The sequence below is a fragment of the Dromaius novaehollandiae genome, chromosome 1 (assembly GCF_036370855.1).
Source record: "Dromaius novaehollandiae isolate bDroNov1 chromosome 1, bDroNov1.hap1, whole genome shotgun sequence".
Lineage (NCBI taxonomy): Eukaryota > Metazoa > Chordata > Aves > Casuariiformes > Dromaiidae > Dromaius > Dromaius novaehollandiae.
Window position 1 is genome coordinate 201,576,216 of NC_088098.1, and position 16,015 is coordinate 201,592,230.

Below are 16,015 nucleotides of genomic sequence, written 5' to 3' on the forward strand. Positions count from 1 at the left end.
AGACCAGTTATCTTAACATCCCTACAGTTTTGCTGATTAACTCAGCAGAGTAGTTTAGCCCTGTAGAGAAGTCCTCCCTCAATTCCCCCCAAATGAGCCCCATCTCATTTCTGAAGCTGTGAAATCAAAGCCCCAGGATCTAAAGAGAAGTTTCTCTTCAAGAAATTCAACCACTTTAAGTTGTGGCCAAAGCTATAAGGAGAAATAGCATAAGCAACATGATCCAAGGTGCGTTTGAGTCAGGTCAAACTCCCAAAGCATTTGAATGGAGTCTGGAATAAGCTCAGACCACTTTTCAGATGACAGAAACACCACAAATCCGTTACATCCCCTTTTACTTGACCCATTAAAGCTCAACAGCTTTCATCTGTATTACTGCATATCTCAAAAATAAAATCCACAGTGCTTCAGTTTAGAATGACATATAATTTATTCATATAATTCACAAGTAGTTGGACACTACCCAAAATTTAATCTCAATATGCAAGTGATTTACACAAACATATAATACTAAAATTGATTGTTTAGAAGGTAAAAAATACCATGGGTATGAAATGCCATGGTAGATGCTGTTCAATATACTACACAATCTTAGTGTCAGACACTTCACATTTATATTTTTTTTTAGGAAAAAAAAAAGGCAGTTTGCCTTTTTTTAAAGTAGTCTGGAAAATTCAGGTGGTTTTGCTCTAAACCTTCTAATCAAATTATTTCTCCCAGTTCTTAGGAACTGAGCTGATAACCAAAGCAACATTTTCAATATTGGGGGAGGGGGGGAATTGCTCCCCTGAATTCACCAAGCACAACGTGATCAAATCATGTTGCCTTCCAATATGTGACAGAAAATACGAACCCCTGTATATCCAAAAGAACGTGCAGGAATCGAGACCGTGCTTGGTGGTGTCGGTGATAACAGCCTGATACAGTTTTTGGCCTCTGCCAGTATCCAGCTGTGAGTGTTTGCACTTCACTGAACGTATTAGCACTGCCAGATCATTTGGTGTTCATGCAGTTGTGGAGTCAGACTGTAATTCTGTATAAAGTCTTCACACTGAAGCTTGCATCTCATGAGCCTCAAATTCTGCATTAAGCATATATGGCTGCATGGACAAAATTGGACCTTAATGTGTTGTGTTTGTCTGCATCAGATGCAATTACACGCATTATCTTCTAGATGATGTCCAGATATATACTTTGCTTGAAATGCCAGAAGTTATCTTAAAACATACCAAGAAGTTAAAAAGCTTTCACAATACGAGATCCAGCTAATTATTCCACATATACAAAAACACAGCTAGAGAAATACAATTAAATTCTTCAATGCTGAATTATGAGGAAAGTCTAAAAAAATAGAAAAAACTCTGATATCTGGACATTAATTCCGAATGTAACACTGCATAATGCCGCAATATGAGCACCCATTTAAAATGAGAAATCCCCAAGAGAAGCATAAGGGGATCTAGTATATATGACAAAAATAGATGAATACTGCACCAAAAACATGCATACAATCGCCATGGTCATTCAGTATGTCAGTGATGGTCTAAACAGTGATCTAACACAAGAGTGAGGCAGTGTTTTCAAAGAAAAAAAATCAAGTGAATAACTACATATTGATTAAGCTTTCTGATGCAGCAAAATGAGGGCACAGAGCCATCTCTGGGTTCTGGAGCTGTTTCAAAATTCGCTTGTGAAACTTCTCTCTGACACGATTGAACTCCATTATGTCCAGTGGGTCCTCTTCAATCCAAAATTTGTGAAATTCGTGCATTAAGTAGCCTACGAAAGAGAGAAATACATTATGTAAAGATGTTATATAAGAATTAAAAAGAAACCTGCAATTAAGGATTACGATGTACAGAGACTGCTGCCTCCTGAGGTCTGACACTTAAGGAAGCTACAGAGCTTCCTCAAACACACCTCTGGGACCTCTGCTGCAAACCTGCATAAGGATTACCTTAAGAAACTAAAACAAGTGGTGAGAGTTTGTTGCCATAGCAGTGACATTACCCGCACCAAATTACCAGACAACAGCTGGAGTTCCATTTCAGGAAATCATCTAATCGTATGCTGAAAAAGGCTTCCTGGACTTTGGGATATTTCCCAACAGCATATTTTAGAGAAGCCTTTTACAGAAGGCACTGGCAGACCTAGGATATAATGAATACAATAGCAGAACTTTTCCCAGTAAATACAAGAAATCACTAGGTGTCTTGACATACGGATGCTGAACTGTTGATTTTATTTGGTTAAACGATGCATGCACTACACATTAAGATAATGAGTATAAAAGCAGGGGAAGCTGCTGCTGATGAGATTTCAGATAGCCTTTTTCCTCATGTTTTGCCTCATGTATTTCAGCATGAGAATAACACTCTCCAATAAAAACAGTGTATTGGTAAGTAATGTAACAGTGCCACATCTTTTTGTATCAATACTTCCTCTCCACACAGAGTTTTACTTTAACTGTGTGTCCATGAATTTGCAAGAAACTTTGTTTAACGTTTATGCCTATGATCCTGGAAAGGATAAGGTGATACAAAGAACCACCTGGCTTTGGTAAAATACCCCTGTATTAGGAAGAAACTTAGTCATGAAGTGGGTTGAATATACAGGCTTTGATTAAGGCCCCTTACCACCTCAGTTCTGTGCCATCCCTGTATTGAGGAGGAACCACTGAGGAAAGAAAATGTTACATCCATCACTAGGGCTTCGGTGAACCAGACACAACCTCTTGATCCTAACTCTCACAGCAGACAACCTATAGAGCCTGATCTTCCATCTCAAAACAGTAAAGTGTTCAAGCACAGAGCATCTGTTGTGAAGTAGGATTAATTGCTTCTATCCATTTACGTCTGTTGTATCACAGTTAGAAGTATGTCTTCAAATCTCTCCCAAGTATTTCAAGAGTCAGAGGCCATTTCCTGCCAAGAGATGTTTCTTTCACAGAACAGCTCAGTAAAACACCTTTAAAGTCATTGTATAACAGGTAAAACACTACTTTTAGATCTTCACCTAAAAAAATCTGGGAGATTTATAAGGGGTCCCTTCTGCACTTCAGCAGCGGGTGCGTTCAGCGTGCCCTGGAGCTATGCAGTTCAGTGCCCTGCTTGTACCATCAGAAGGCAACAGCGCTGAAGAACAATGTGCCAAATTCAATTTGCAGGTTTGTGTCTGTCCCTACAGTTGAGGGGAGCAAAACGGTGTAGGTGCAACACGGTGCATCAGCATTTCGGAGGTCCATGCAGCGCAACCATCATGCACCTTCATGAGAAAGGGTGCTGGAGGGTGCTGACTGGGCAATGCAACTGACTTTCCAGTTTGGCCAGGCAGCCTGTAGGCATTTACTGCAGCCTAATGGTGTCTCAATATTTTCTCGGCTGCATTAAATTAAAGGAAATCTAGGATGACTGAGGTGGGAGGGGAGAGAGAAACTGTGAGAGCAGAAGAGGAGGGAGCTGTCAAACTCAGCTCCAGGCTTGCCCAGCAGAACAGGACATGCAGCAGGCTCTTCACTGCTGGCAAAGAGACCCCGTAAAGGTACTAAAACATTTCTCTATCCCAAGCTTCAGTGATGGGGGATTTTAAACTTTGGAAAAGGAAAAAAAAAAAAAAACAAATAAAAAAAATAACCCCCCCCAAAAACAAAACCAATAATGAACCAAAGATATGATAGAGAGGGGCGTCAAACCTGCCTTACTAGACACAACTGTTCAGGAAGACATGAGCAGGCCAGGGATTTGGTGAATCAAGAGACAGAATAGCCTTCTCAAAGAAAAGATGATCTTAAGATGCTTAAGTGGATACTTAGGCAGATACTTATCTATTTTATCAAGCCAACCACCTAACAAAGGCAGAGACATTTATGACCCAATTAGGGTAGGGAAAGCCTAATGGCTAAACTGCCCTGAATTCCTACTAGCCAGCCTCAGCCAAGGCAGCAACCCAAAAGCAATCACAAAAGGGAGAGCCCTGTTAGGGTATGGAAACTCTCTGTGGAAATTTGGGGTAAATGAAGCTTATTAAATGGCAACTTGGTTCTGAAAGGCTTATATTATTTAATAAGAGAGATGCACAGCACAGCAATATTTGCTATTTATCCAGTCAAGCAACTAGAAAATATTGTAGATACTAAACACAAGTTCTTATTTTAAAAATAAAGGATCTTACTGCAACCTTAAAAATAAAACCAAACAACCAAAATTGCAAAGCTTTTTTTTTTTTTTTAAACCTACTGACCTAGAAGTTAAAGGATTGCCACTTTTCCCATTTAGTTGGGTCCTACTCTACCTTCGAAACTACCTCCCTCCTCCCCTTTCTCATATCCTTAAGGTTTCTTATGTCCTTAAGTGTTTTTAATGTTTACACTGAAAAGCAAAACCTCATTTCCAACTCAGCAGTTGCGCTGAAACACTGGAGCACCGAGCACGTCTGCTACGCTCCAGGGGCTGCGAGGGGACTCCCCCACCAGAGCCGAGCCGCCAGCAGGCCGTGTGCTGCCGCTCCCCTGGGCACGGCTCCCGCGGCGGTGCTCTTCTGGCAAGGAGGCGCAGCAGGTCTGCACTGCAAGGGGATGCTCAACTACGCGGAACGGGGCTAGAAAAGTATTAAGCCTGAGGGGGAGGAATCTACTGCAGGGGGCAGGGAGACACTTATTTTAGATGTAGGTATCTTGAGAGGCAGATGGCTTTACAGGGAAACAATATTTGGAAGCTCTTTAGTTTCTTGTTGTTTGCCTTTATTTTCTTACTATTTAAAGCCAGTTGAGGCATATATAAAGGTCACTTTGGTTTGGGCCAACCTGTATTTTTTGTTTCACCCCTTGGTTTGGTGGTGGTATACACCACAACCGAAAACTGGATACTAGTGACAAGACAGCGAGACAAGTGTGATAGTAGCTGTGCTGCATCAACAGGTTTGAAGGACTTGCCACTATTTTTGTTGTTGCTTTAAAAAGGGATGGGTGATGCAAACGGATGGGTTAGTAAGAAGACAAATTAGGTACAATCCTCCCTGCTCTGCCCCCAACTTACAGAAGGTCTGTTGGAAGTGTGTTAGTGTTGGTGCCTCTGGAGCGACATTGTAGAAATGGGTCTTCAAAGCTCCGCTCACAAGCAGATTGTATGCAAGGTCTGTTATGTTAATGCCCACAATAGCAAAAGAGTAGCTGTAAGAAAAAAGAGCAGCAACATTTACAGGTAGTTTGACTTTTTTCAGCACACTAGAAGAAACTCTGACAATGCTGTGGGTGCAACTGAGGTGCCTTAATTCTCTCCTGCTTCTGTTGAGCTTCCAAAGGGGGAGGGGGTAAGGGGGTGGAAAACAAGACAAGACATTTATCCTGCCTGCTTTGTACACTATAACGGCAGTGTTATGCTTGTGAAGCAAGTAGTCACAGTGAAAACAGGAGTTTCCTCGTCATGCCAGCCATTTTCGGTGGAGCAGCACAGGCTCATTTCTGTGGAAGGCGACCAAGGCTGAGAGTCTCTGTACTCCTGGACTCGCTCTGAGCCAGGGTTAGTACTACCTGTGATGGCTTTGTTTGCGGCATGGCCAGTTATTTGCTATTTTAACCTGTCTGTCCAACTGTAATTCATTACCCATAGATAGGAACATCAGGCTTGAACAATCAGTCCTACAAAGAATTTTGCCTACAAAAGATATTTCACAGGCTTTTCAGCTGTTTGAGAAGAACCAGCTGAGTCACCTCCAACTTCTTCCCAATGGAAACTAGATATACAGGCCAGAAAACAGATAAGAACCTATATCAAAGCATGTTGGAAACAGAAATAACTACAGACTTATGGAGCAAAACCCTGTCCTGCTAAGAGGGTGTATTAACAAGGAAAATATTTTTAGGCACAACAGAATAAAGAAATTGAAAGTTACTTCTTAATTTGTGAGCCTGTTGCAATAAAGAACTCAATGAGGGAAAAGGGAAAGTACTTTCTGGAAATGACCATTTCTCAAAGAAACATGCATGTCCCATGCTGCCATTTAGAGACAGAAGCAAATATGTTTAGTTAGGCAGTGATTTTTTTTTAAACAGCTATCATGTATGGGTATTTTCCAGTTATAACTATTAAGCAAACTGATTTAAAAAAAAAAATCCTTTGATATATCGCAGGAGCAGGAAAATCCAGAAGCTACCAGCAGCATGATGCCTTATGGGAAGTTTCACAGAACAATGAAATCTCAGAGACCCTGCTATGGACATTAAAATGTTGCATTTTCTCTAACAAGTATACCTGAGAAACTATAATACAGTTCTGTACTCATGAATAATACAGCTATTCAAAACCCACATCTCAACAAAAAAAGAACTCACTAGGACTTCTTCCCTATTATCATACTTACCCAAAAACAAATCAGAACCTGAGTCAGAAGTGAGACCTGATCATATTATGTATCAAGAAGAATTAGACGTTCATAACTGCACCATCCACAGCACACAGAGAAAGCTTCTCCTTGCTACAAGATTTTTCCCCTCCAATTACTACTTAAAATGACATTTTTCCTATAAACCTATCCACACCTTAATTTTCAAAGACAGTAAGCACTGAAGTATGTATATTGAAGTTTCCTTAAAAATGTAACCAGAAAACACCTCCACTCACCTCAAATATACAGCGTTATTGATAATGGTTGTGCTTGTGGCAACTTTAAAAAGACTTTAAACTTACCCAATTGCCTTATCAAACTTTTTCTTCTCCCATTCAGCTTTACTGAATTGGCTGGGGAGAGGAGAGAGGGAAAAAAGTCATCTAGATATTGCCATGCATTGCTGATTGATTAAACATTTCCTTTTAATTTGTTTTACACTATAAAGTTAACTGGACATAGATTATATTTTTTGCCCCATTGGCACATTTGCCAATGTGGCACAATCACATTTGACTCTACTTCTTACTGAAAGGATTGGCAAAAAAAGGCTTGAAAGGGGTAACTTACCTGCTATGTACCATCTCTGATAAACTTTTCTCATCATTTACAAAGTACGTGGCTACAAAGCTCTCAATAAAAGTCAATTATTTTCCTATACTGACCACAATGATGATCTATCTAGTTAAGTCTGAGTTACTGAAAATGTTTAAAATATTAGGTTTCTTTTAATAATCAAAGCAGATTTAAGCCTTTTACATTCTGCAAGATACACATGACATTCACCATTGGAGACACGATTCACTTGACACTAACAGGAAAAATACTCCTCCAATAGATAGTTCATATGTCCAACTAAATTAAGAGGCCACACTACAGCAAAAATACAGGGAACAATAATTCATAATACTTAGCACAATAATGCAGAGCTTTCCAAGGACACAGAAGGTGCCTCTCTTAAAACAGAATTAATTAGGGAACCATTTAAATTTTAAAATAACTTTATTGTTCAACAACATTTTCATTTAGAAGAGCTCTGTCATCCAACCATCAGTCAAATAGCATTCCACTGAGGAGTGTTTAACTGTAGCTACCTGCATGGAAGAAGTTGAGCAGAAGTCAGTGGCTGCATTTGCCACCAGCTAAAAGCAGACAGGACCTGACCCTGAGCTGAGCTACAACTTTGAGGACCCTGCAGGAATTTTGCCTCAGTAAGGTCTGAGCAGACATTGTAGACTAAATACCCCAAAATCAGACAACCATGCATGAACTTATAATTCTTGGACCATACTTGAGTTAGGGTAAATACATATGACACTAACAATAATCCCCGAATTTCATGCAAATATGGTATTTTACAAACTGTTATCATTAAGTATTAGAGACAGTAGGAGGTTCACACACATCCTCATCTGAATGTTAATATCAGCATGTGTCAGGATAGACCTCTGCATCTCAAATGATTTAGTGAATGAGAATATGCCAGTCTGTACTCAGTCTCCAAAATCTTTGCCATTTTTGTAGGCTGTGGCCTAACATCAATTAAAAAAACAACCCCTCCACCCCCCAAACACACACACACGAATGTTGACTAATAAGATGGCACTTTTAGGATGTAGACAAGTAATACAGTTCAACAGAAATAGGAACTACATTGGTCATTATCACATCAGAAACCAACACTGCTGCTAAGCAACCACACTAGAAAAAAAAAAAACACCAAAGGCACCACTACCACCCTCTATCTTCCAGTGAATGCTCTTTCAAGAGAAAAATTGCACATGCTCATACACAGCACTCCAAAATGGCCCTTGGTAATTAAATATGTAAATGAAGAACACTAATGGGATACCCTGCTTCACAGCCCCAGCACTGAACACTCCGTGTATTGTTAAAGACAGACAGACAGGGGTTCAGTTTGCCATGTAAATCTCAAACATTTAGTTAAATGAAAATTCTTGGCTATTTCTTGGTTATTTCAAACTATACAGTTTAAGAATCATGGAATCTCTTTCATTACCATATATGAACAAAAATCAGCCATGGGCAACAAAATATATAAAGGGAAGACTAGACTGGGGGTGCTTGTAGGAAGAGGGTTAATGCTAATACTTAAATGAAACTCCAGACAAAAATAAATCCGTGGACTGACTCTCAGGCTCAGTCTCTTGGGTTTATATTTCCCCCAGCCCTCCCCAAGGCTTTTTGTCACAGAATTACCACAGGGAACTTAGCTACAAAATATTGAGGAGATGAAAAACTTGGCAGGATTCAGACATGGACCTATGGTACTGAGCAGTAGAAGAGAAAATTTCTTCTGAGGCACTCGATTACCATAGGACTGGTTAAGAGGAATACCCCCCTCTGCCCTCTGTACCAGCTATGGAATGAACTTCCTAGAATAAAATAGGTCACAATACCAACTTCTTGCCCCTTAAAGGCACCTGTTACTGATCTCTCAAAAGACAGGACATTGGACTAGTCAAATTAGACCAATCATTAGTCATGGTGGCCAAAGTGAACATAAATAGAAGGGTTCTTCAACTGAGGTAACTTAAACTCTTGACCTAGACTACTTTTGATTGTCAAGTCAGAGTCACAGCTGCTTGGACAGTATTTGCATGGCTTAATCTTTTTCTACAAGAAGGTAAAAATTACCAAATATTTCTTACTAGAGGGGTCTAAAATGTGGTGCTTCAGCTCCCTCAAGCAAGGCTGATTTTATTCTTTATAGATTAAGATACTCAGATACACCCAGTGTTGTGCCATGGGCTCATTTGGGCTAACACTGCAGTATTTAGAGAAAGGAATGCAACACCTTCAAAAGATCCGCAAAGATTTTCAGTTTATAATAGGTCAAATTGCAGTATGGTTTGATCTTTATTTACATGTAGAGTCTCACAAAACTAAGAGAAAAGGAAAAAAAATACCTTAGTTCCTTCTTAGTGACTTCCCTTCATTATGAAAAGACAAAAGAATTAAAAGAAAGGTAAATAAAAAAAATAAAATCACTTGAAATTAGAAGTTAGTTAAAATAGTTAACATTAACTATTTCTATGATTCAGTATACAAGTTTGCCTCTTGGATCTGATTAGCATTCAGGATCAATACTTGGGCATTGCCACATGCTGTCTGTTTCCAAGCATATGCCCCATAAAACAAAAACCAGCCCCCACCCTAAACCACCAGTCCACACAGCATCATCCAATTAGCTAATTTTTTCTAGCCTCAAGCATTACCTGTATTTAGGCTGAAGAGAATCGGAAAGAACTTGCTGAGCTATCCCAGTGTCCCATTCGGCAAAATACCTGCAGATATATACATTTAGGGTCAACTGTTGAAGACAGACAACAAAATCGTTCATTGGTCATAATGAGCTATCCACACATACCATGCCCAACTCTTTAAAGGGTCACTAAGGGCGTGAGGCAATACCAGCAACATTTAACATGTTGAACTCATTAAACTGTCCCTCAGCCTCCCCCCCATCCCCGAATGAAAGATAAAAGCAGCCCAGCCTCGAATTATGAGTGCAAACCTATAACTTGTTAATGGATGTTTGTTACCATGCTCCCTTTCTACATGGTCTGCAGAAGACCGGTTTCTTACTGCTGGAGCATGTTGGCTGCTGAGCTCAAGATAAAGCAGTTCAGGCTTCCCGGTCTGGCAGATTTGTTAACCAAAATGAGTCATCGCAGGGACTGAGAAACAAAATAAATGGTAGGGATTTCTCTCCAATGAAGATTTAGAACAGAGTCAAGAGGCCAGATCCTTAACTGAGCTTTGCTATAACGTGACCTGCAGAGAGTCAATGAATTTTTACGTCCTTCAATCTGTAAGAGCAGAAAATAACCTCTTCTGGCGGTGGAGGGGGGATATTTTACTAAATGCTTCTAAGTTATGTAAATGTCTGCAGTAGATACAAGGGCTGGAGGAAAGAACAGATCACACTTATCAATCAATTCCTAAATTACCAACCATAGATACAATACTAAATGTCTGGTGTATGTGAGGCAGAAGGGGAGAGTTATTTAAACTCACTGCTTAGTTTTGAGTATTGAAAGAAATTGAGGAATTAATCCAGCTACCAGTCTGCCATCAGTGGCTGCATTTCAAAACATTTTGCCTAGGAATTCAGAATGAAATGTCAAAAGAAGAAAGTTGAGCAGTAATATAAACCTCCCACCCACACGCTTTTAGGGTATTTTGTTTAGACATCTAAATATTGGTGAAAATATATTTTAGTCTTTTACTTGGAGGAAGAGAGTGCTAACTTTCACAGAACAGCTAAAAAGGGCTTAGCAAGCTGTATAACCTAGTTAAATGAGGAATACTGAAAAGAAGAAAAAAATTGCAATGGAAAATAATTCTTTTTTTTCAGTTTTTGGCGTGGAGTCCCTGATGTTTAGAATTTAGTCCTACAGACTTGTTAAAAAGAATCCGCACACGATGCTGCTTTTCACAACTTCAGGCACAAGTACATCTATAAAGAAACATACTTACACCAAATTATATAAGCCCAGGAGACCCATCCCTCTAAAGTCTGTTTTAGGATCATCACCTTGGAAACCAATTTCACACCACTGCTTTGAAATCCGAGCTTTCAACGGCGAATTGGGCTTCAAACATTTCCATAACTAGGAAGATTACAGGTAGAATATGATTAAACTTCACACATTAATATGACCTTCTCTTCTTTTTAAATCAAGTAAGTTCTCATGTCACGTAATTGCGTTCCAGCAACCAGATGTGAACAAATGCAGTTCCTGGGGGTGGGGGAGATCCCAAACCACTCTTGAATGTTGCAGAAGTTTCAGCTATGGCCCTAAGGCCCTCCTGACCTTATCTACAACTGTTGCAGAGCTTTGCACAGGGACTTGTTTTGTTCATGCTTTATGCATCAGACTGGAATCTGCCTCCATAAGCACAGAATCGGGAATGGGCTGGACTTTTGTAGTAAATCACTGACAGGGGGGCAGGCAATCAGCCCTCAATTCCCTTAGGCCCTGCAGCAATCTTTTCTTCAGCATCTTTTGCAAGTCTCTAGAACGATTACAAATTGAGAGCACCGACTTGGCTACCACAGTGCTGAAAAGCAAATCACAGAACATAAAAAAAAAATATCCATAGAAGAATAGCACGTTCCACCTTCACGTTTAACTAAGGGGTGAATCATTCATTGATCTCACAGCAACAACAGGGGGGAAAAAAAAGTGATTTAAAAAGCCCGATCTTCAGCTGGAATAAATGGACTTAGCTGCACTGGCCCAGTGACTTCAGTGCTGAAATATCATGTTGCTAAGCATCTAAAAGCAGCCTAAACTGACATGTCTGAGAAATCCATACCTATCTGCATACATGCCACAACAGCACAAATTCACCACTTCTAAAGTGTATTAAGTAATCAGGTGTTCCTCAGACATGGGTGAGTAGCGCCTAAAGAAACACACTTGTAAGAAAAATAAAAAACAAAAGACACCCTACCAAAGGGAAAGACCTGTATTAACATTTCACACACAAACACCCCAGAAACTATATTAAAGTAAGTGATTTAGAGAAGCTAAAACTTTTAAAGATTTTAGCTTTAACAAGCTGCATAAAGCATTGTGCATTAAATTACATTTGCTATTTCTTTCTTATTCACCCATTAACAGTGAATACAGTATTATTCACCAGTTCAATCACATTAAGCTAATCTTTATCTCATTCATAAAATGCCCTCTTGGTAAACATGAATAAGTGATAAACATTAAGAATATGAATTACCCATTGCAGAGATCACTTAGCAGAGTATCTAGAAGCAATGAAAGGCAGCCAGCCTATTCTTCCCCAGCGTGGCCTAGAAACCAAATCAAACCCTTGGACAGATTTCTGTCTGACACGAGAACTCACAAAAGCAAAGAGCACGCTGTAAACAAGTGCCTAATACACAGATTATCTCGGAGGCAGAGGAAGATATTGTTATCCTTTTTTAATGTGAAGAATTTTACCGTGTAAGCTGAACTGTTTAATCTCCCCTCAAAAACGCTCCCACACTCGGCTTCCATTCTGCTTTCGTTCTCATTCAGCGATGTTTTTAAAGCACTGATGTGATTATACATCCTAAGTGCCATTTTCAGGAACGTTTAGGAACCAAGACTGCTTGGCAGAGTGGGCGTCAGGGAAAGGACACCAGGGCCCACTCCGGATGCTTCCCGCAACGCTGCCCTCCTCCATGCCCGCGACGCCAGCCCACAGGTCCCCACCTCCCGCTCTCCACGCGCTACAGAGGCCTTGCACCTTTGGGAATCCTTTCCTGGAGCCAAGGGCTCACAGTAGAGCTGCAGCCACCTACCTTGTATTTTCAGCGTCCAAAATCCTAGGCTGGGACCTACAACGCTTGCCTTCCGGATACGGGCTTCCTCACTGGGTAAACCTGAGCGCCCTTTTATGCAAGCCCCTCCCCAGCCCCCGAATTTTTCTTTTTGGCTGCACAGTGGCAGGAGTCCAGCAGAAGGGGTCTGTCTGGTCCTGCCTAGTGCTCAGAGCGTGGATCTGCTCCAGAGGCAGCCCTGGACCGTGGACCCCCTCAGCCAGACTCCCACCTGCCCGCAGAGCTGTCTGACCATCAGGGGATCGATGCACCCGTGGGGGCTGCTACTGCCTTAAAATAAGTAAGGGGATCTACGAGTCTCAACATGCAGTGCTTTGTATTTAGTACTAGAGTGTGCTGGGATCATCTGAAGAGATGTAGTATATTAGGTTTCTTGCAGGGGAGTTTTGGAAATAGAGGCCTGGCAATAATCATTCTAGCCATGCCTGCAGCAATTCTAGGCACATACAGGAGCCAGCCTTAAGCTCTAGACACCTACAGGTACTCTTTCGCCATTTGAGACAGCTTTTTAAGTAATTATTTGCATCAGTAAATGCTTATATAAAGTGCTCAGTAGAATTTTTAGAAGTGTCTGGTAGCGCAAGTAGCCAATGTAAACTTTGCAGAAGTTCCCCACTATAACTTGTGAGGTGTGCTATGTTGCAAGTCATATTGTGGAAGACAGCATCACCATGTGCTGTAAAAACAGACAAAGCAAAGAAGGTGGGTGTGGGTGGAAGGGAAGGAAGTGTTTGAAGTTCTTGATATTTTTGTCAAGAAAAAAATAAATACTAGGCTTGTTTATTATAAGACCAAAAATTCTGTAAGAGAGTGCTTTCTTTTTGGACAGGCTAATATATCACTACCTATTTAATACTTCCAGCCATTCCTCTGAAGCATGTTGCACTAGCTATGGTCAGAAAAAGGATCTGAAGAAATGTAGGGACTTGTTATTAGACTATTTTCCATCCCCTTTATTCTGTCCTCAACTTCTTTCTAACATGAGAGCTCTCTAGCTGTCTCCCTGCATATGGTTTTAACATCTTATTCCTCAAAAAATATTTTGTTTACTTCAATGCATGGTTTTTCAAAGTATGAAGTGAGTAAGACCCAATTGGTATGGTTTTCATCATTGTTCATGTGTTATCTAAAGAATGGTTTTATTCTATTTTCATTTGAAAATATATTTGATTAGTATAAACGCATGTTACATCATCTCCCACCTCTACATCCCACGTGATGAAAGCTAGAGGCCTGCCACTGGGATACATGAACAACACCTTCAAAAATACAGGAAATTGAGAAAGAAAATATTTACTCCAATTAAAAGAGAAAAATGCTCTCATCTTCAAGAAAGGTTTTCTGAAGTAGGATGCATTGTGGTTTTCCCAGATCTGATCTTGTACAGCCATTACCTGCAGTGAGACGTAGATGCCCAGCAGCTGCACCTAGTCCAACAACAAGCTCTAAGTGGCAGGCATTCATCAACTGAGGAACGAGCCCCTTGCTTGGCAGCTATTACACCCCACACTGCATTAGTATTCTGTATAGGTTAACCTTAAAACAGGTACATGATGGAGGAAGGTGAAAATACCTGTGAACATTTTAAGAGGTTTATAAACCAGACTATTAGGGTCGGCAAGTATAGAGGACTCCCTGCAAGTCTTTCTTAAGCACCTACCTTCAGAAGCATTTCTTCGTGTTGCGGATTCTCCGAATCATATGGCTCTCTGCGCAGCTTTTCAACCTCTGCAACCAGATTTCGGTACCCCACAATCTGCAGCAGGCAGGCCTGAAGAGACACCCCCAGCCTAAGAGGTGGGAGAAGGAGGAGGAGAATCCACTCAGTCATCTGCAGCCACGCAACAGCACTACGGTGCACATACCCATTTAATTCACAGGAGTAACGTTTCATCAGTGAATTAATAGCTTAACAGCATAGTTACTATAAGAGACTTTCCAAAGATCAACATTACCTTAAATATCGCCTCATGAACTGTACAGTCTTACTGCTTAGTGGCTTTCTTGAAAAAGAAGTTCCAGACTTTCTTTATTTTGAGCAGTGAATTCTTTCACTTAAAGGCTTATTATGACTCTACACAGAAACTCTGAAGGCCTGCTACAAGCACTTCACTGAATTTTTCCCCTCATTCAAATGGCAGCTTCTCAAACACCACCTTGAGACTAGAACTAAAAAAAGCTAAAGCTACCCATTTTGTTTCCATGTCACAAAGTACATGTGCAGTAGTCAAAAGCCTGAAGCAATATGGTTCACAAATCTGTCTCTAGCTTTTTTTGTTTTGTTTTGTTTGTCTTTTATGGTGCTTCACATGCCAAGAATTCCCATCATGGCTCTTTTCATTATAATGCAGATCAACTTTTAAAATTCCCGATGCATCATTAAAAAAAACCCACCATGTAGCTTCCAGTGCTTTAAGTTACGGTGACTTATTTGTATTTAATATTATAAAATTTTAACCTAAAACCAAGTTATATAGTATACAACTGCCAAGCTTTTTGCTTCTCATACAAATTCCTAAGACGATTTGGGTATTTATGAGAATAAGTGCTTTTAATGTCTGAAATAATCAGAATGTCTACTATGACTTCTGAGAGCACAGTTAAAACTTTATTCTCATTACTCTGTGGAACACAGGCTGCACTGATATTAAGCTGCCTAGATACTTCATCTGTTTTGCTTTGTATGCTAAAATACTTTGTTCATTCTACAATACTGTTGAGCTTTCTGAGCAGAAGGATTCTCACTGCTTATCTTTTGAGATTAATCCACAGAATAAGAGATGTCATCATCAGGCCATTTTTCTCGCTGCAATTTCATGCTTTTTTGTGGCTATAACCCTTTTAGAGTATCTTAAGCAGAGTCTTCCCTCTTTTGTTGTTTACATGCTTCACTTGTTATACCCTACAGTTTTACAGAAAGGTTGCATTAGAAAAAGCTGAAACGCCTGAGAAGATTGCATGCGAATTGCTGCAACGCATCACTAAACCACAGCCATAATGTTTTTAACTACACACAATAACCTCCAAGTAGTTTAGAGCAGAACACCATAGACAGTGGGAAGAAAAAAAAAGCAATTATATAAAAAAAATTATTTAAGTTCCAAACTGTAGAACATATACAAAAAAGCCACCCTTGCACTTTCTATCTAAAACCAGTCAAAAGTCCATACAATGTTTTTGCGTGGAAAAAGCCATTTTCCCCACACTTCTTTCCATTAACCCTTTTGCTCACTTCTCTCCTTCCCAGCAGGGCCAGGCCAA

General features: G+C 40.2%; 1 protein-coding gene across 4 annotated transcripts in view; it reads right to left on the minus strand.

Annotated features, from left to right (window-relative positions):
* Nucleotides 1–406: 406 nt before the first annotated feature.
* Nucleotides 407–16,015, minus strand: part of ELMOD1 (ELMO domain containing 1) — a 44,349-nt gene continuing 28,740 nt past the window's right edge. For 3 of the 4 annotated variants that reach the window (XM_064505066.1, XM_064505067.1, XM_064505065.1), the window contains 7 exons: nucleotides 14,415–14,544; nucleotides 10,885–11,018; nucleotides 9,621–9,689; nucleotides 9,312–9,335; nucleotides 6,684–6,734; nucleotides 5,034–5,167; nucleotides 407–1,779 (listed from right to left, as the gene is read on the minus strand). In XM_064505066.1, the coding sequence (XP_064361136.1) occupies nucleotides 1,607–1,779; nucleotides 5,034–5,167; nucleotides 6,684–6,734; nucleotides 9,312–9,335; nucleotides 9,621–9,689; nucleotides 10,885–11,018; nucleotides 14,415–14,544 (715 nt within the window). In that variant the 3' untranslated portion in view covers nucleotides 407–1,606. The remainder of the gene's footprint in view (nucleotides 1,780–5,033; nucleotides 5,168–6,683; nucleotides 6,735–9,311; nucleotides 9,336–9,620; nucleotides 9,690–10,884; nucleotides 11,019–14,414; nucleotides 14,545–16,015) is intronic. The other variant, XM_064505068.1, reaches the window with a different exon arrangement.